The 21,418-nt window shown below is 38.6% G+C and overlaps 1 protein-coding gene across 1 annotated transcript in view; it reads left to right on the top strand.

Moving 5' to 3' along the window:
- The first annotated feature begins 729 nt into the window (after window positions 1–729).
- LOC149157902 (bifunctional protein FolD 2-like) overlaps window positions 730–21,418 on the top strand; it is a 241,417-nt gene continuing 220,728 nt past the window's right edge. Inside the window, exon 1 of the mRNA XM_089436050.1 lies at window positions 730–899. Within this exon, the coding sequence (XP_089292176.1) occupies window positions 807–899 (93 nt within the window). The 5' untranslated portion in view covers window positions 730–806. The remainder of the gene's footprint in view (window positions 900–21,418) is intronic.

Genomic DNA, 21,418 nt, shown 5'->3' with positions numbered 1-21,418 from the left:
TTTTTTAATGTAGTTTAATTTATAGAGAAAATGATTTATTATATTATTATTATTATTTTTCAGTTAATTTACTCAAAATTTATAGATTTTTAAAATTTTAAGTTTAAATAATTTAATTTACATAATTCAAATGTTTTTAGGGTTTTTAAAGGTGTTGAATTTATTTATGTATTCAAAAATGTATTTTAAATAATGAAAGATCTTGAAATTGTATTGCTAGATCTGAATGAATTTTTAAGTTTAAATAATTTAATTTGCATAATTCAAATGCTTTTGGGGTTTTTAAAGGTGTTGAATTTATTTATGTATTCAAAAATGTATTTTAAATAATAAAAAATTGTGAAATTGTATTGTCAGATTTTAATGAATTTTAAATTTAAATAATTTAATTTGCATAATTCAAATGCTTTTGAGATTTTTAAAAATGTTAAATTTATTTATGTATTCAAAAATGTATTTTAAATAATAAAAAATCTTAAAATTGTATTGCGAAATTTTAGTGAATTTGAAATTGTATTACCTATTTTTGTAAATTCTTATGAGGAAAAACTATTTTGAAATAACTTGATACAAAATCGAATCTGATAAACATCAGGCAGATGGAAATAATCAATATAAGGTTCTTAAAAATATAAGAATAATATTTTAAAAAAAATCTGGGAACATCCATTCACGATGGAAATAATCAAGTTGAATAACGAGTCTATAAAAGCACGTTATTGGGGGCACAATTCGATGCCAATTAGCTTTTGGCTAGGACAGACTCTAAATGTGTTTGTAGCGTAGAAGCGGAAGGAGAAATAGAAATGGCGAAGATCATCGATGGGAAAGCAATTGCCCAGTCTATTCACAACGAGATCGCCCAAGATGTCACTGATCTCTCCAAGAAATATGGCAAGGTATTTAGTGTTCTCTTTCTCCATAATATCAAGCTTAGCTATTTACATAAACTCTATAATTCTCTCCTTGTTCAGTCTTCAGAACCTTTTCTTGCGTTTCCATGTTTAATTGGTTAGGTAACGTATCTCAAATGTTACAGAATTAAATCAACAAAAAAAAATACCATTAACCAGAATTCGATGCAGTGAAAGTGATGTTTTATGCTTCTATTAGGAAAGAGTAGTGTTCGAAAGCGTAGATCCCTTGTTATTGTAATAGTCTTTTCCCCACTGCTCAAAAGGGAAATGAATGTGCGTTTTTGGGTGCTGGAATGGCCAATGTTGGGAGGTGCAGGATACCTTTGTGCATTGTTTCCAACGTAGGGGTAGGAAATTAATACGACAAAGCTTAGCTTTGAGTAGCATTCATGTCGTTCAGAAGCTTAAATTTGAAGATGTTGTGTAAAAAACGGCATGTATGCCCCGAAGCTGAGTGCTAGGAGGATAATGAATTTCTTACAGAAAGAGAGCAACGATTGTAACATTTCCAGACCTTGATTTTTTTCTCCTGATGTTCTAACACAAAACACAACTTGCATTTAACCAGAGTATTAAGTAATATCCGTCGATGTAGCTAATGCTAGTTGTGCATCTAAGAAATCTGTACTGGTCACGAACAACATAGAGATAGAACGTATCCACATTTGCTAGTAGATGAAACTGAGATGCATAGTTGATCAATTTGATCAGATTGGAAGATTAAAAAGGCACTTTATTTGTTTGAACACTCAATAATTAGGGTAGGACTTTTGTAGTATCAGCACTAGATACCACTAGAATTTCACTCTTCTTTCTGTCTTTAACTGTTTAATCCCTGGATGACAAAATCGACCTGTGGTTGACTTTTTATTACACCTACATTCAATAATTTATATTTTTAATTCAATTTAACTTAAATATTAAAGTTTAGCGGCTATAAATGGTCAAATTACAAAGATGAGTAAGCATCAGGAGTGCTAAAGGCTAAAGCATCTCTGTGAGAATTGTAAAAGATATATAAAAGTACTAGGAGAGTGCCGAAATGGAGACTGTTGAACCCTAGAGAGCCCCACAAAAAAAACTGGACGAGGGTTCGAAGGGCAACAAGGAAGAAGCCTATAACCAGCAAAGGGGTCAAACATCATTTTTTCTAACATCGAAGACGAAAAGGAAGTCTTTAATGAGATTGTTGCCATCCAAATGTTTTAACTTCTATACCATAAAATTATAGTCGTTAGTTCTAACTTCTTAGAGAGGCATAGCGTATTTGGGATTGTTGTCGTGGAACAAATCTGTCCACAAAGAGTCCACATAGATTGTATAGTAAGGCCAAGACAACCAAGAGATCCCGCAATCTAAAAGGATTGCTGTTCAGTGTTAAGTACACGAACATAAACAATTAACCTACAAATCGAGCTAAAATTCACTTACAAAGAAAGACACTGTACTATCTGTTTGAGCTGGTATTCTGGGCAACATTGTACTGACTCCTGAGTCCATACTTGAGGTTCACTCCCAATTTCCTGCTTGTGTAAGCTTTAACCCTTCTAAACATTTTTTATCATCTTGTGACTGGAGTCAAATATTTCAAAAGCCATGATTGTTTGATTATTTTCTTGTGATTGGATTTTTAGCTTGTTGACTCTTAAAAATAATGGATTGGAGCAAGATATGTTTCCTCCCCTTCTTAATTAGCTTAGACAAGTCAATAGAGCATTCTAACGGGTGATTAAAGCAAAAGAATGATTTGGACATTTCAAAGATGCTATCCACTCTCAGCACGGCTTTGCCCTCCCTGATATGCAACTGCTTTTTGAATTAGATACAAACACTTCTCAATTTTCATAAGCAGTCTTCTATGCAGTAAGATCCTCTAGTCACATATCGCTCAGAGACTTTGTCACACACCAAGTTAAATCACAACAACTATGATTATGAAGTGTACACACTGGTTTAAGTACTCAGACACTAATGACACTTCCTTCTTGATAAGGAAGTTGGCCTCCATACAAATCACCAACCTTTGCAGTTCCTCAACTTCCAGTAAAAAACCCAAGAACATTGCCATATGAAATGGGAATCCTAGCTGCAACAATTTCACCTTATGATTAAGTAAAAAAGGGGAACAACAAAAAAGGTAGTTAATCTTTTCAATTGCTTCCTTGCACATGCACTTAATGGGATATTGAATGTCAAGTGGAGCAACTATGAAGATTGGACATAACTTTATCCTTTAAACATATATTTTGAACCTATCATCATGTACCACATATCCAATAGTTGTCAACCAAGTACAATCGATATGAAGTTTTACATGGTACTTTTGCCGTGGAGGTTGGTGCAGCTAAAATAAAGGTAAAAGCCAAAAAAAGCCACAATGAAAGAAAAAGATAAAATGCAAAATATGGCTGGGACAAAAATCAGCGCATGGCAAAAAGCCTAGCTTGAGCTCTACCCCCTCATTATCCATCACCTGATTCCTAGAGCACTTGATGCTCCATCCATAAAAATGAACCCTTGTATTGTCCCAACCTTGATGAGCGATAAACTGCCTCATCATTAAGGGGTAATAAATGCTAAATCTCTCAAATGCAAGCTTGGGCTCCTGAGCTATGCACCCAAATCAAAACATTATCATAAATAAGTAAAAGGCACACCAGAGGGGTGGAAAAAGTAGGCCGAGGAAAGGGGTAACTCATGCCTCCATGATTGCTCCCTCCTTACATTTATACACTTAGGATGTTGGACCACCATTAGTTGGTCACTTGGCTATGGCACCTAGCCCTGAAGTCATGCCCACTCCATTGCCACCATCTTCACTTGCACCTATGGATTGATGGGTTAACCTGAGACTTGTCACTTCCCCTTGGGGGTTGGAAACACCTAATAGGGTTATCCATCTAGCCATCCCTAACATAAGAGAGGGAACACTTATATGGGACTTGGTCTAGTTAGATATTTGAATGTGATCTTTGTGTGAAGTATTGGTTGGGCCCGAAACATTAAGTATTGTCCACTATGATGCATCTATGGTTTTTGTTACTTAGTGATTGTTGATTTACACTTGATCTTGAGAGTGTTTTGCTAGGTGGTTCGCACCACATTAGCAGATGGCTTCTTGAGGTGATTGTCCCACCTCCTCAGCAGAGCAACAAAGGCCGTACTATCCATTGCAAAGAGAGAGATTGACTTTGATGATGCAACGTTGCCTACCCAAAGTAGAGCATTGGGCTATTTGATGACTTCATGTGATGCTTGACACCTCGAGGGACCCTTAGATGCTGAAATGATCAACCCATGAAGTTTGGTGTTGGAGATTTTGATGATGTGCTCAATGGACCTAGGATGCCCCCGAGCTAGCCTTGACACTGTTTGATGCGCATCACTTGTTCCAGAGCCTAGATTATGATGGTCATCCTTGAGATGACGAGGGCTTGTACATCACCTTGGAGCCCTAATGCTTGAGCTATTTAGTGCCACATCACCCCTTTTCCTCCTTTGAGGGTGATGTAGGGCACCTTGGACATGACATGTTGGCATGGAGTGACTTTGGATGGCTTTTACATGACCCCTAAGATGCATCTTGGAGTATGGAGCACTCATTAGCCCTTGTCACACCTTCTGGTGGCTTATTGAGCTCATTTGGAGGATGATGTCACGCTTTAGGAGCATTTATTCCCACATGTGTGAGATTTTATGGCACTTATGTTATGTTTTTGAGCTATGAGGTTGGCTTGTGGTGAGTCACAAATTACCATCATTTGGTACCTTCCTTTCCTTCCTTTCATCCATTTTTAATTTACCCATAACCATGTTTATCCCTTTTAATGCTTAACATGCGGGATTTAGGCTCAAGGTGTTTTTCAATACATTTCTTAGTATTTCATTTGATTTCTGATTAACATTAGAAATAATTAGTATATTATGTATTTACTTTTGAAGTGACAACTCATGTGTGGACAAGTTGTTATAGGGTTTTGTTTCACATGCTACGAAATCATGTTCACCATAAATCACGGTTGTTGCACATCCCTTGCCATAGATTTAAGTCATTTTGTTGGCTACTACAACTATAGGGTTCTCGTATGTTTAAAACAGTTGTTGCGGAATCAGACTTGTAGCAGCTTGCTGTGAAATTAGACCTGTAGCAGCTTGTTGCGGAATCAAACCTGTAGCATCCTACTGTCAAATCAGACCTGTAGCAACCTATTGCATAATCTGATTTTCACCTTTGCATATGGATAATAATTGCAACACTTGAAGGCATTTCTGTGGAGGTTCAAATGCATCATAAACAATGTGCCACAGCAAGATGAATCATCAATAGTACAACTACTTGGGGAAGATAACGAAATATATATTTCATAAATTTAATTATTGAAGGGCGGATTTTATGTGCTCAAGTGTGCATATCCACTTTTATTATGAATTTAAAGATCCCCCATATATATACCATGGATCTAGGGAGCCCAACACCATTAATAATTATTTTTGAACATATTTTGAGCATGTTGTTATAGCCCACATGACTTATTTCGAATTTGACTAGTGGCATCCCAAAATATGTGGGAAGTTAGCAAGAATCTTGGAACTATTCTAGTTGTTGTAACTATTTGAGAATATTTTATCCTCAAGTGGATCTATATTTAGATATTTGTTGTAACCATTTGAGGATATTCTCTAGTGGATCTATATTTAGCAAATTGTTGTAACCACTTGAGAATCTCTTATCCTCAAGTGGGTTTTTAGTTTCAAGCAAGTCTATGTATAAAAAGGACTGCCATCTCCATTCCAAGGGAAGGGGGACTCTTGGAGCACAAGTCCAAACCATGATGGAATAGAATAAGTTGTTTGAGTTCTTCCTATTAATTTTTCATCAATTTGTTCTATGCTGCAACTATTACTTCAACAATATCCAATAGCATCCAATTTAACAATTTCACTTCTTCAATTATCCAATGACAATAGAGCAATAGTAGATAGAACAATTAGACAAATGCACAATGAAAGACAACCAAGAGACAAGAGACACAATATTTGGTCAATGACCAGGGAAAAACCCCACTAGGGGGAAAACCCTTGCAAATCTTCTTCTATTAGATTGTCTTCAAATGTTCAGTAGAGAGAGTACATCATCCAAGAGTCAAAGTCAAACTTTGACTAGCCAATATCCAATGTCAATATCCAATATCCAAACAATCAAATCAATATACCAATGTCAAAGATGATGAGGAAGAGTCAAATCTAGCCAATTGTCAAATCTGCAAAAAGTCAACAGCAATTGACTGCCCTAACCAGTCAAGTCAACAACAGTCAAATCAAGGTCAAATCTGTTCCAATTTAATTCGGTCAATGGCCAGTCAATGCGACCTCTTTTGCTGGTCAAGGATCAGTCAAATAGCTCCCTAATCTTCGGTCAAACTTCGTCAATGGAGATAGAAAATCTGTTGTCACAATCTGCAATTTTCTGGTCAAACCAGAAAGTCAACATCAATGAAACTGCTTAGAATTCCTTGATTTGTGTGTCCTTCAATGCGGCCTGCAAAAATTGATTTTTTCCACCCAAAACCGAAGTCGTCAATTTCACCCTGGTCAACACTAGTCAACGCCTTGCAACAGACCTGCAATTTTCCTGCAACTCGGCCCAATAAAAAACAACCACCTGCCCTTTGCATGAGAGAGAAATTCTTCCAATCTGAGCTGTATGAATCAATAGGAATAGAAGTGAGAAGATGTGATATGAGGTGATGAAGTGCCACTTGAGGATGAATGTCTCTTGTATTTATATGAATCGATGAGGGTGAAAAGACATGTCGTTTGGGCTTCATGAGCCTACATGATGTTGAAGTCGACCTTGATAATTTACATATGAGTGGGTTTTAATTCAAAAACACACTTCTCCTTGTCCGATTTGAGTGATCTTTAGGTCGATTTTGGTCCTCTTGAAAAGAGGAATTCAATGCAATAATTATCTCCATCAAATGAGCTGTCCAAAGTGGAATTTGACCCTAGTTGCATAATTTAACACTCCCTCTCAACTAGGGAGAATTCCACCTGTCAATATTTGTCCATCGATCATCATGTCATCTTGTCATCATGTACCATCTCTGCTTGTCTCTGCTCATCTCATGTTGAACATTCTCGAATCTAAAGAAGAAGAAATGCTGCAGGGGAGCTCCAACTACCACCCTACCTCTATCACCATCGGGGAGACTTTGCTACCACCCAGAATCATCATCATCATCATCAGGGAGCCATAGCTACCACTCGGAACCAAAGACAATGGGTGAGACCAACCTACCCCAAGCGTAGGGATCACACTCTATCCCAAAGTCCCTGACAATAGGTGAGATCAACTTACTAGAGGTAAGGATCACACTCTACCCTATTGTCCCTGATCATCCATATTAACCCTAAAGAGTCAGATGGTAGAACACATGCATCCACCAACTTGGGTGAGATCCACCTACTGCAAGGGGTAGGGATCACACTCTATCCCAAGTGCCTCAACCTATTGGCCAGATGGGAGAGATTGTCCCACAGAGTGGGCAAGACGCTAATTGGGGCATACTCTGACTAGGGGAGATCCCAGGTCTCAACATCGTATCGGTTAAAGTCCTCTCATCCCTAGTAGCCCTATAGCTCCATTCCACACTTTGGGAGCTCAACCAGGGGAAAGAGCACTGCTCAGTGTTCTTGATCAGCCCATACCCTTATTTGAAAGGGTCATCTCAACTAGTCCAAGCTGCTCTTTGAAGACCAAGAACTTCCCTTTTGGCAAAGCCTTGGTGAGGATATCAACTATCTACTCATCTGTCGAAATGTGGAGGAGTCTCACAGCTCCTCTCTGCACCATGTCTTGGATAAAATGATATCTGATCTCTATATGCTTGGACTTGTCGTGGAAAAGAGGATTCTCTAACAAACGAATCCCACTCTTGTTGTTGCAATAGATGATAGTCATATCCAAAACCTGCTCAATTAGCTCTCCAAAGAGCTTCCTTAACCTAACCGCTTCACACCTCACCAGGCCGACTGCAATATACTCGGCCTCATCAGTGCTAAGGGCTACGGATTTCTGCTTCCTGCTCATCCAAGATATCATGGTAGATCCTAGACTAAAACAACATCCGAAAGTACTCTTCCCGTTGACAACATTGCCAGCCCAATCTGCGTTTGTATATACATGTAGTCTAACGTTTCTAGCGATATATCTCAGTCCAAGGTTAATAGTCCCATATAGATATCTCAATACATGTTTGGCAACGACCCAATGTACATGGTGAGGCTTGGTCATAAACTGGCTCAAAGTATTAGCTGCAAAGCATATATCGGGACGAGTGTTCATGAGGAACATCAAAGCACCAACCAATTTTCTATACTAAGAAGGATTTGCTAGGTCTGTTCCAATAGCCTCTTCACACAACTTCTTGAAATTCATCTCCATAGGTGTAGGTAAGGACTTGCACTCAACCATGCTAGATCTCTCCAGAAGTTTCACAACATATTTTCCTTGTGAAAGGAAAATTTCACCCGACTTTTGCCATACTTCTAGTCCCAGGAAATAGTGCATTAACCCAAGGTCTTTCATCTCAAATGCAGAAGCCAAATTCCTCTTACATTCTAGAATGAGAGGGTTTCCACCTATCATGAATAAGTCATCAACATATAATGCCAAAATGAGAGGGCTATGAACCTTGCCTTGTATTTTTCGATGCTTCCATCAACCCCATGCTTGATCTTATAGAGTCACTGGGAGGTTACCACAAATCTTCCCTTCGGTCTCGACACAATATCCCATATGCCATTTTTCATAATAGACTCATATTCTTTGACCATTGCATCCTTCCAGACTTGTTCCTTCACGACTTCTTCAAAGGTACTAGGTTCAACTTGAATCATATTGCTCATAGCCACAACATATGCTTGGTACCTGCATGGATTCTTGCTTTCTTTGAAAGTTCCACAAGCAACAATATGTTTCTCGACATCTTGTAGAGTGTCTTTGAGCCAACGTGCTCTTTTCCTTTTAGGGGTATCGCATGGAGGAGGATCCAAAGGGTCCATAGGCTCCATGGGATCATCAACAATGTCCTTCTCAAAGTCAGGCACAAAAAGATCTTCTAGAATATCCATATCATCACTCTTGTCTTAAGGAGGAGGAGGCAGAGGGAGATCCCTTGCTTTTCTAAGGGCAACATCTTCATCGAATGTTATATCCCTTCTAACTTCAACTTTTCTTTGACTAGAAATATATATTCTAAATGCTTTAGAATCTTCATTATATCCAACAAATGTACCTTTTCTTCTTGTAGCTTTTAGCTTGTTTCTTTTGTCCTTCGGCACATGGAAATACACAGGGTAGCCAAAAATTCGGAGATGACCAATATCGGGCTTGACACCTGTGAATACTTCCTCGAGAGTCTTGTTGTCCAAAGCTTGATGAGGCAACCTGTTTTGAACATATATCACTGTGTTTGTTGCTTCAACCCAAAGGAACTTTGGTAGTTTTTGATCATGGAGCATGGCTTGGACAACTTCTACAATGGACTGTTCTTTATCTCAACTACTCCATTTTGTTCTGGAGTGTAGGGCACAATGGTCTCCTTCTTAATTCCTTCCTTCTTGCAAAAGTCTATGAATTCATTTGAGATGTATTCCCCACCGTTGTCGAACCTAAAGATCTTTATTTTCTTCCTTGTATGATTTTCAACCAAAGCCTTGAATTCCTTGAATATTTCGAATGCCTCGTCCTTGTGCTTCAAGTAATATATCCATGTCTTCCTTGAGAAATCGTCGATGAAGGTGATGTAATAAAGATGACCCCCAAGTGAATGCACGGGCATTGGACCACATATATCATAATGAATGAGATGAAGGATGTCTTTCGTCTTGTTTTTGCTAGAGGGGAATGGTCCCCTTGTCTTCTTTCCACTAGCACACCCAAGGCATACTCCATCATGTTGAGCTTGAACATCGGGGATCCCAGAGACCAACTTCTTCAATTTTGGAAGAGCATCATAATGTAGATGGGCCAACCTTCGGTGCCACAACTCGCTTTGAAGATTTGTATTATGGACCATAGCTAGAAGGGGTCTTCTAGTGACTCTATAGAGTCCTTCAAACCTAGTTCCCAATGTGAAGGCATTTCTCATGTAGGATTCAACAGGCCAAGTAAGTACTTTTCCTTTAATGAATGCAACCCTCATTCCTTTATCTTCCAAAGCAAATATTGAAACCAAATTCTTCCTTAATCCCGACACATATAATACATTTTGAGGCAAGACATATTCCCCAGAATTCAAATGAATTTAACAGACCCAAATCCCTTTATGGAATGAGTGGTATTGTCACCAAGAATAATGTTCAAATTGGTCTCCCTCTCTACCAAATTAGAGAGAACCTCCTTATGTCCAAAGAAGTGATGAGAGGCTCAACTATCAACCAACCAAATATCCCAAGAATTCGGAGGAGATGAACTAGATAAGGCAGAAATAAGAATATATTCAGATTGATTAGTAGCATTGCCTTCATACCTGGAGATCCTTGACCTCTTTGGAGGATGATAGCTATCTTCACGATCATCAGGGGAGTTTCTTCTTCTTTCATTCCTTCTTCTATCTTCTCTTCTTTCATATGACCTGTTGTTGCTCAAATTGTACAGGCATTGCGACAACGACTTAGGTCGGGGGCTGTCACCGTGATCCCCAACCTCTTTGTTCTAGTTGTCTCCCAACTATAGGTTATGGGGGGTAGACTCTATGGAAATGAAATGAAGAAGGACAAGTTGGGAACCAACTAGTTCGGGAGACAGTTGAGTGGCCTAGCACTTGGTTAAATCTAGCAAGATTTTAAGGATTAGATTGAATTTATATATTTGAGACCAGTGCCTTATGGAGTCAACACTCTTGCTTTATAAAATCGAGACCAAGTACCGGATGGACAACTGTTGCTTTAATGCGCTACTATCCTATATGAAATGCAATTCCTAAGACCTATGTGAAATGCAAAGATCTTGGTTAATTTTAATTAAATGCCTAATCTAAATATGACCTTTGATCTTTATCTATATTGAGTCTAAACTCTGTAGTAAGTGGTAGAGAGAAGTCAAGGTGAAGCACACAAAGGTGTGATTAACGATCCCTCTCCTTGAAATCTAATGTACCTGGTGCTTCTGGCGCTACAGAGACTGTGGCTCCGACGACTGCAAGGTCACCGTTTTGCTAGAAAGGGTAGACTTCTCAAACAAAGATGAAAATGTGTTCCTATCTCTCTATCAACCAAGCTTATGCTTGGAGGTACGTTTTAAGATGCAAGACTAGCTTAAGATGATATGCAATGATGGAGAGTGAGCTTTAGGCTAAGATTCTCTTAATGATTTAGTATTTAGATTATAATCTTGATTTAAAGAAACAAGTACTTGATGGTGATATCAAAAGATGATCTTAACCATAAAACAAGTGCTAACTTAATCAAGATATGCCCAATAAGATAAATGTTTTGTCAAGATGCTCAAGATAACAACGATATAAACCAACAGGAACAATTTCCTAGCCAAAGATTATTAGACAATGTAACCAATGCTTCTTATTTAAATCAGAAAATGCTTATGACTGCTCAATTTAAGATATGCTCAATTGAAACAAGAAGACTTACAAATCCTTTAAGATGCCAATGTAAGGTTATCACTCAACAAGATATATAAGCAATAAATAAGAATGAGAGCAATGAAATCACCATTCACTAAAGCTCTTGTGTCAAAAGTGATATATATCAATATCAATGAGCTCTTAAGTTTACTTCTTTAAGCAACTGGGTTATGATACCGATGTGTTTTAAGGGGTGATTTCGTGTGCTCCAAATAACTCCTAATCATGCTTAGTCTTGTCCATGTGCATTAATCCTTGTGCATGTGCCCAAACCCAATGTGGCTGTGCATCCTTTTCCTCTTGGGTAAGCCAAGGAAAGCGCAATCAATTTGTTGTTAGTTTTCTTGGTTTCAGTTAGGGACATTACACTATAAACACTCTAAAAGAAAATTCTAGCATAGCAAGTAGCCGTAGAAGCCCTAAAAAGGCTAACACCATCCTCTTTTTTACTGTTTATGCGTATCTAACAACCCTAAATCTATTTTCTGTATATCTAACAACCCTAAATCTATTTTCCTTAGTGAGCCTATTTGGAACCCTTGCTCCTTTCTTGTTGAAGATCAATTGGAGTGTTTCTTAGGCTGCTATATGCCATTGCATGTCCTAATATTGAAGATCATTCAAACCCTAACTTATAGCAACCCATTCATTGGTCTAACTTTAGAGAACTTGAACTCTAGCATTGGATACCTTGGTCATATTTGGCCTTGCCAATCCCTCTTTCCATCTTTAGACCTTCAAACAAAAATCATCTTGAGCCCTAGTACTAAAACGCCTTATAGGTGATTTAGGGAAACCTACCTTGTGGTTGAAATCCCATTGAAGGGTAAGAGGAAGGTTGCAGAGGTGACAGTGCAACCCTTCCTCATTGTTGCTGTAAGGTTTGGCCCCTTGCCCAGTGAGGCCTTGCACTGGTCTTGTTAGATCTTGCGATAACAATTTCAACCTGGAATCTCTAGTTTTGCACCAATAACCCTTTGTTAGGTGTTGATTTGAGATTTTGCAATAAAAGTTTTTCATGCCATTCCTTCAATGGTGTTCTAAGTAAAAACTTAAAGTTTTGATTCTATAGTGGTAACAATAAGAAGAAGTGGCATGTCAAAAAAAGTCTTTTTGATTTGGAACAATTGCCTATTGAACATAAAGGTAACCTTTTCAAACTCCCTCCTTGTGAGCTTGTGCATGAGGAGGTGAAATAGGATAATATCACCTATAGAAGCAAATGGGATCAGGGTTTAGATGGATGGTCATGACCATTGGAGTTCTTATTTGAAGCATAGTTTTCTATTCACTGCCAAGGAGATCCTTATTTGTTGAGCATAAAATCTCATGCTCATTTGGCTGAATTCTATATTGATTTCTTTGATGATGAGAAAGTTAAATATATTGTTTATTTGCTAAATAAGAGAGCTGCCATTTTTCATTTTTAAGAAGGTTGCCTCGTAAAAAGGATCTCTACAAATGGTATGCTGATAATTGGGGGCCTAGGGGCTACAAGGTGTAATCATCCTAGGGATTGGGTAAGGGATATAGTTGTGTAATAGCTTACAGGCGGGAGGCATTAGAGAAATTTTGAGGTCTAAAATGGGCCTCTTAAAGAATATTATAAACTAATAGTGGAAATAATAAAATAAGATTAGATTACATCATCAAATTTTAGAGGGAAAAATGAAAAACTACTTTTTCAACTCGTATTTTCAACGTATCTCCCTATGGTTTTACTCATGTTTTGAGCGGGAGCACTCGTTGGATGTGGAATTTAATTCCTCATCTAGGGAGTGCCCATGTTGCGTACTTTCGATGGACCCTGCTACACAAAAAATGAGAAATACATGAAAAAAACGTATTTCTCATTTTTCTTGTAGCAGGGTCCATCGAAATATGCAACATGGGCACTCCCTGGATGAGGAATTAAATTCCACATCCAACGAGTGCTCCCGCTCGAAATTTGAGTAAAATCATAGGGAGAGATGTTGAAAATACAAGTTGAAAAAGTAGTTTTTTTTTAATCTTTTTACTTTTTCACTCCAAAAATGGTGAATCATCCCCCATGGTTCTTATAAAGTTGATTTTGGTTGTACATTTTTGTTTTGAGGCCCATTTTTGACCTCAAAATTTCTCTAATATAACTCAAGTTGTGTTCCTAAATGGAGTTTGGATGATTGTTGGTGCTTTGACTTTTAATCTAGCATTTGTGTCTGAACACAAATATCCTCTTTGGATGGAGTTTTCTCACATACTTGAACACTTCCAATCTTGAATTTAAGATAGTGTTGTCGTTAGCAGCACTACTTGTTGGAGATAAGCATGGATCACACACTTTACTATCTTTACATCGTAATCTTGCGCTTTAAGTTATAAATCCCGTTGCTTCAAAATCTAGCAGACCTTGGAGAGGGGCACCCTACAAGGCTAACACTAGACCAAGTGACAACAATGGGGTGATGACCCACTGTCACCACAACCAAAACCCCCTGCTCTTTACGGATTTTCACTGATGGGAGGAGTCCCGGTATGTGAGAAGGTCACCTAATAGGTATTCTAAGGTTAGGGTACAAGGTGACACAATGAGGCCTTCTACAAGAAAGTCACAATTTAGGCTCAAGGCTCCAATAGAAGGCAATTTTCATTCTTGATAGAGGCTTATTAAATGAGGCACAAGACCAAGGGCTTGATTAGTAGGTTGAGTGTTGGGATGACCAAAGGTCAAGGCAAGGAGAAAGGGTTTACAATAATGATTTTCAATGAGAACAAGGCACATGAAACCCTAAAAAAGCCCCCAAGTTGAAGCTAAATCCAAACTAGGGTTAACTTAGGGCTAGTAACTAGGGCAAAGAAATTTATGGACAAAATTGAAGTGAATGCCTACCAAAAGGAAGGATTTTGTGGCAACCACTATCTTCTTCGCACTTAGATTCTCCAACTCCACAAAATTCCCTTCCCTTGGGAATTCGCACCAAGCCCTAGCTTGGCTGCTTGGCCTTAAAGGGGTTGAATTAGGTAAGAAAGGAAGAAAATGAAAATTCTATGGATAAAAGTTAAAGTGATCACCAAAAAAGGAGTGCCAGTGCCTTATCCTTGGGTTCATGGAGTCTATGAGTTGATTAAATGAGCGAAAGGTTTCTAAGGAGGAAGGATAGTTGATGCCCTAGCATCAAAAACCCTAACAATTACCTATGCAATGGATCAAGGAGTTTGATGGGAGAGCTAGTTAAAGTTCACCACTAGGATATTCATTCACATGTTATTTATGAGTAATGCATGCAATAATGACATCTAGATACCATTCAATATATATTCAACAAATTAGGGCACAATAGCAAAACCCTAGATTCAATATATTCCATACATTAGACATAAAGAAAATAGATATTCAACAATAAGCTCACTTACAAAGATAATATGCAAGATAATCCATCCATTGATCCAAGACAATAGCTCCAAAGACAAACGATTTGCTCCAAATATCAAAGTGCATTCATAGGTCACATCTCTACCACAAGAAAAGAGGGCCGAAATTCTCTAAAGAGAGGCCAAAATCTCCAAGTTTTGATGATGATTAGTTATAATGAATGTTTCCTCTACTTATATGAGGAATTCAACTTGTTATTTTAGCCTTATGCCCTTCAAAACAATAAAATAATGCTACAACCACAAGCTAGGTCACAAGGCAACCTAGTTGCCAAGACAAAATATGAAATATTGCCCACATGTGTGAGCCATAGGGCTATTTTTGATGACGCCATCCATGTGTGCATTGTTCTAAGGCATGCGTTGAGGTCTCTTGGTGCCAAGATGAGTGTAGAGGCCTCCAAAAATCATCTCCTAAGGGTTGGCCCTTAGGCTTTTATCCATCTCCCGTTGTGGGCCCCAAATTGTAGCTTGGGGGTCATAATGTGATCTCATGGGTCTCTAGGTGGCCAAAATGCCTGTCTTTGCTCCAACGTTGGGGGCTTTCAAGGTGGTGGTAGCCCTCCCATCTCTCAAAGTGTGAGACCTTCCTCTTGCGGGCCCTGGATCAACTGCTATCCCTCTAATAGTGCTAAGCCAGTTAAGGGAATGCTGTGTCCAAGTCCATCATCCCATAAAATTCATCAATGTAGGGCAAAGTGCTGGAACGCTAGGGGTGTTGGAGGTGTCCATGGGTATGTATGATGCTCTATTGCTGCTTGGAGTCCCATGGCTCTCAACACCTCACCTATGGGTGTCAATATGCTCCTTTGGAAGATCTGGGCCCCATTTAAGTTGCCCAAGCCATGGCTATGGAACTCCCTGACAATTACACACAATATTCAATGCTTAGCAACTAGATCATTAGGTACATTTAATCATTTTTGCATTTAAGTGGACCAAGCTTGAAAGTGATGGCAAATTGACATTTCAAATAAGGCTCTCCTTCCAAAATGAAGGCTTTGAACTCACAATGGTGTTACCTCCGTAGGTAGGAGTGGTTAATAGACCACCCTATTAGGTGTTTCCAACCCTCAAGGGGAAGTGGCACGTCCTTGGCTCACCCTTCAATTGATAGGTGTCATGTGAATAATGATGGAACGAAGGGGAGAAGACTTCATGGCCGAGTGCCATGGTTGAAAGGATCGACAATGATGGGCTCCTCATCCTGAGTGTATTGATGTGGGGAGGGAGCAATTGTGGATGCATAAGTTACCAACTTGACCTTTATTTTTCCACCCCTCTTGTGTGCCTTTTATTTTTTCTTGATTTTTCTTTGTATTACTGCTTAGAGCTCAAGGGTTAGCGCTTGCATTGTATGACGTATAGCAGTTATTACCCCTTAATGATGAGGCAGCTCATTGCCCATCAGGGGTTGGGACATGCAAGGGTTCCTTCTCATAATATGAAGAGCAACATGTGCTCAGGAATCGGGTGATGGCCATAATGAGTGAGGTAGAGCTCATGCTAGGCTTTTGCCCACATGCTAATGTGTATGTCCCGACCATCTTTTGCATTTTGATCTTCTTTTGTTTTTGCTTGTGGCCATCATATGCTTTTTCTTGTTCTTTTAGTTGCATCAACCTCCCAGGGCAAAGTTCCGGGCCCTACCCAGGTATGAGGATGTATGGTGCCAAATCCTAGAGAACCAATGGTCAGTTGAACTTGAAGAAGGGAGGTGGAATATAGGGCTTATAATGTAAGATGGAAAGTGGTAAGTATGGAATAGGGAGAGATGGGACTACGTTATCTCAATTGGGGTTTCCCAATTAGTGCCCCCCATTGGGCTATTATGGGGGGTTCCACTGGAATAGGATGAAAGATTAACCCCCCATTTAAGGTGAGGGAACAAGATCATGGTCAAAACCCCTTTTTCTTCCAGGTTACCCCATAATCCATGTCAAATACCCAAATACAAACAAGCATAAGCACCCGATTACAAAATAAATAAAGTACCTTTTGATTGGAAGCCCACCTTCCAACATGTGCTCTTGCCAAATGGGCAAGGAAACATATCACTGGTGTAGGTGGCAGGGATATGAATGGGACATCTTCATCGGCTAGCAGTGGCTGTTAGGGGTTATTGGCTACTTGGCTGGAACAGATGGTGGGAGAAAATTTCTCCTATCACCCACTTTTGGTGGGCAACAAAGCCCTAACAACAAGTGCAACTCTAGGAGTATTCAAGAAGGTTACCCACTGTCACCTTAGTAACACTTCCTCCCACTTTGGGCTAGCTCTCGTCTAAAACAAGGGGGGAAACTCTAAGAGAGATTATGGTATTCTTTGATATAAATGGGTAAAGGAGTACACTAGTGTCAACCTAGTTGGGTAATGGAGTTAGAATAAAATTCAAAAGGGTTTGTTTTAAAGTGAATGGAGGTGTAACTATATAAACAACATGGACTAATTAACCAAATATCCTTCATCAATATGCATAAATAAAGAAAAGGCCCTTCTAAAGGTGCACATACACAAACCTTTACCAATCAACAATGGAGATTTGTGATGATGAACAAATAAAGGTAGAAGCATATTTTTAGAGAGTAGAAATGACAACAACAAGACAATACATTGATCAATAACTAACAACAAGAGATAAGGAGGGTTTAAACTTTAACGTCAACATTGAGCCTTCTTAATGGAGCAAGAATGCTCTTATACAAAAGGTCTTTACAACAAATTTATGAAGGCAACTTCAACAATATAATCCATCCATTGAGAGATGAAGGAAGATGATGAACCTCACATAGAACAAACTTTTAACTTGCATTGCTCTAGCTAGATACTCGATCAAGTCCTTGGAATTACTTCACACTTCTTTCACAACTTTTGCACCTTCTTAGTCTAGCATTTATAGCATTCAACCCTCAATTTGGGCATCTCCTTGATTAGCCCCTCCTCTTGCTTGATCCATCTTTAAATGGTACTTGGTAGCCTTATCCACTAGGGTGCACATCCCAGGAGAGAGAATTTAGACCTAGAGCACCTCTTATCATCCACTTGGATACCCCGTTAATGATTTTTTCCCCTTGAATGTTTTAACTTGTAATAAATTTTCTTTCCTAGGTCAGGGCTAACCTCATAATGACTTAAAATCATTTTTATGACAACTTTTGGGGCCTTTTCCACCAAGGACGACCTACACATAATTAAAGTTGTGATTGATAATAAAAACTAGCCTGGGGCCGACCACCATTAATTACAATGCCTAATATGGTTTTTACCTTTCAAATTATAGGCACTCCCACAAAAACTCATTTAATGTCTCTTTTGTGCATTGATTATGCTAATAAAGTGGATATTGACCATGTCAAGGGTTTCTTATACTCGTGCATTCTAGGGCATTCTTAATCTAAGAGCATCAAAAGATCCTTCTTGTAATAGTATCTAATTCTAGAGTTTATGTGAAAGTGGATGGTTCAAGGCACCTATTTTATGAAATATGTCCTCTACACAATAACTTCATGCATGTTCAAAAGGTCCCATATCTCAACTTCCCTAATTGTTGTTTTGCTTGTTTATCACCTTCTCATTTTATTAAAGATCATCCCTTACACATTCAAGAAACTTCACACCTTCACATAACCTCTTTACTGAAAAACAAAAAATGACCAAATAAACCCCAAAGTCCCCTAATGACTGTCATTGTGCAAAACAAAAGAGGAAGAAGCAACATGAATCCCTTGTGCCTTTTAATGGGAAAAAATGGGTGCCAAGTAGGAGTGGTTAGTTTAGTTTGTCACCCCAAGTTACAATTGGTCTTGTGCTTAGTGTCGGGTTTAAAATAGAGGTCCAATCATAACTGGTGCTGGTAGAGTGTCATAAGAATTCAATGTGAAGCATATCTATAGAAGTGTCCCACCTACTCATTGGGAAATTTTGCATGCCTCTTTGAACAACTGTCCCTCTGAGGATGTTACTCTTAAAAACTCATTTGCAATCCTTGAGCATGGAGTTGATGAAAGTTACCCATCAAGCTAAAGATCCTAAAATGTTAGGGTTGCCTCTACTGATGATAGACAAGCCATTGTTGAATTGTCATGACCAATTGACATACTAATGCAATGTTGTGAAAATTGTTATCGGGATTAATTCGGTGAGGGGAAAAAATAAAAAAAAATTGTAAAAATCGGGAAAAAATCGTAAAATACAAAAATATTCATTTTTTTTCAAATTTTTTAATATCTAAAGCACCTACAACATAAAATAAATACATTGACACATAAATATGATAAAAGAACTAATATATAAGATGTGTAATATCATTTCTAGTGCTACATCACACATAACAATGAATCATGTCCTGAATAGTAAGTCTTGACTCCTGAGTCCCAACTCAGCCTCAAAATATCAACAAAAAATATAATAATGTATCTCATATCATGAGTCATAATGTCATATACAATGAAATGAACCAAATAACTAATACTACTGATTTCCTTTGCCCCTCTTGCAAGAAAATGCAATAGCTTTCCCTTTCCCTCTAGATGTAGATGCCGGTGGAGTTGGCAGTGGACTCTGCTGTGCTCTAGAAGTTGAAGAACTAGGAGCTACAAGAGGTAGACCACGTCCTCTACTGGTGGCAGGGGTAGCCTGGGTAGGTGGTGTCACCTCCTCCTCCTCCTCCTCCTCTATGCCTTCCACTACCTCTTGCTTTAACCAATCATTGGCAAACTCCATGAGAGGCCTCTCGGCCTCAACCCTCCATGTAGCAGTGGTGTCAATCGCATCCAATGAGATGGCCTCCATATCAGGTATTCTCTCAAGTTGCCTCACCCACAATCGAAGATTGTAGTAGACGTAGACCATGTCATTAAGTCGTTGGGACTCCAACCTGTACAAAGATCATAAAATAATAATTAGAAAAAATTATTGTTTAATGAATTCAAAAAATTAATTGGAAATTTGCAATATTTTAAGTTTTAAGTTTAATCTGTTGCGCTTTTTGTTGTGTATTTTTTCAAATACACTCCAGTTGCGTTCGCACCTTGAGGAGCTACATGTTTCGCTGAGGATTCAAATGGCAAGCTTTTGTAGATGAGGTACCCTGACACCATATATTCTCCACCATGCATGTACAACAAAATTACAAATAAAATTTTAAATAAACATAAGAAAAAAAATGAAATTTGAAAGTTGAAGCAAAGTATGAAGTTATGAACTTGAAGAGACAATGAAATTTGAAACAAACTAAAAAATACCTGGCATTTTAGTTGTCCTATCAATCACAACCATCTCAAAGCCAAATATGCCACCTGCCATCCTTTATGTCTCAATTTCTTTGGAGATTTCTGCACGTTCTGCTGGAGATTGCACCATCCTCTGAACACAAGTTAAGAATCCATCCATGATCTCAGCATCAAATACGAACCCACATGGGTAAGAAAATGCGGGGTTCAGGTAGATCCCTGCAGCATGAATGAGACAATGGAGTGTGTTGTTCCATCGTTCATTAATCACTTCCCAAAGGAGGAGTTGTTTTTGAAACCCCTCATCTCCCTTATCATCATAGTAGGCTCGAACGGATTCTTTGGCCCTATCCATGGCCTCATACAAATAGCCCATTGCGGGCTTCTCACCATCAACTAATCGAAGAATCTTTACCAAAGGTTCAGTAACGGTGCACACCTGCTGCACTCCCGCCCAGAAGTCTTCCTGGTATGAAACTAATCTGCATATGGCCTCTCCCTCTAGTTTGCAACTCATTGTCAAAGCATGCCACTCCTTTGAAAGAAACATTCTCTTCACATCCCACATAGAATTCAAGAGGGATTGAAGAGATATGAAACTGGTGGCAAACGGTGTAATGGCGGGGCGCACCAAATCCTTGTTGTTGGTGAATTTTCTCATCAAGCTAAGCACAAATGTATGATTATATATAAATTTTGTAATGCTTTTTGATGAGTCAACAATATCTTTGACAAAGGAAATTTTTCCTATGTCCTCCAACATCAAATCAATACAATGTGCAGCACAAGGTGTCCAAAATAAAGTAGGATGCCTCTTCATAAGCATCCTACTAGCAGCAACATAATTTGCAGCATTGTCCGTTATGACTTAGGCAACATGTTTTGCACCCACCTCCAAAATAAACACATGCAGCAAATCACATAAAGTTTTTGCATTTTTGATATGTGAAGATGCATCAACAGATTTCATAAACATTGTCCCCTTAGGACAACTAACCAAGAAGTTTATAAGGGTTCTCCCATTTTGGTCGGTCCAACCATCTGACATCACAGTGCATCTTGTTTGTGCCCATGATGCCCTAAACTCCTCCAATCTTTTGGTGCAGTCAACCTTTTCATCTTGAAGAATCTTGCCTCTAAAGTCATCATAAGAAGGGATTTTGTACTCTGGGCCAACAGTTGCAATAGCATCAACAGCAGGCTGGAAAAA

The sequence above is a fragment of the Pinus tabuliformis genome, chromosome 5_2 (assembly GCF_031772625.1).
Source record: "Pinus tabuliformis cultivar Carrire ecotype Pingquan chromosome 5_2, CPIR1, whole genome shotgun sequence".
In the NCBI taxonomy this organism is placed as follows: domain Eukaryota; kingdom Viridiplantae; phylum Streptophyta; class Pinopsida; order Pinales; family Pinaceae; genus Pinus; species Pinus tabuliformis.
This window is presented reverse-complemented; position numbering and strand designations above follow the sequence as displayed.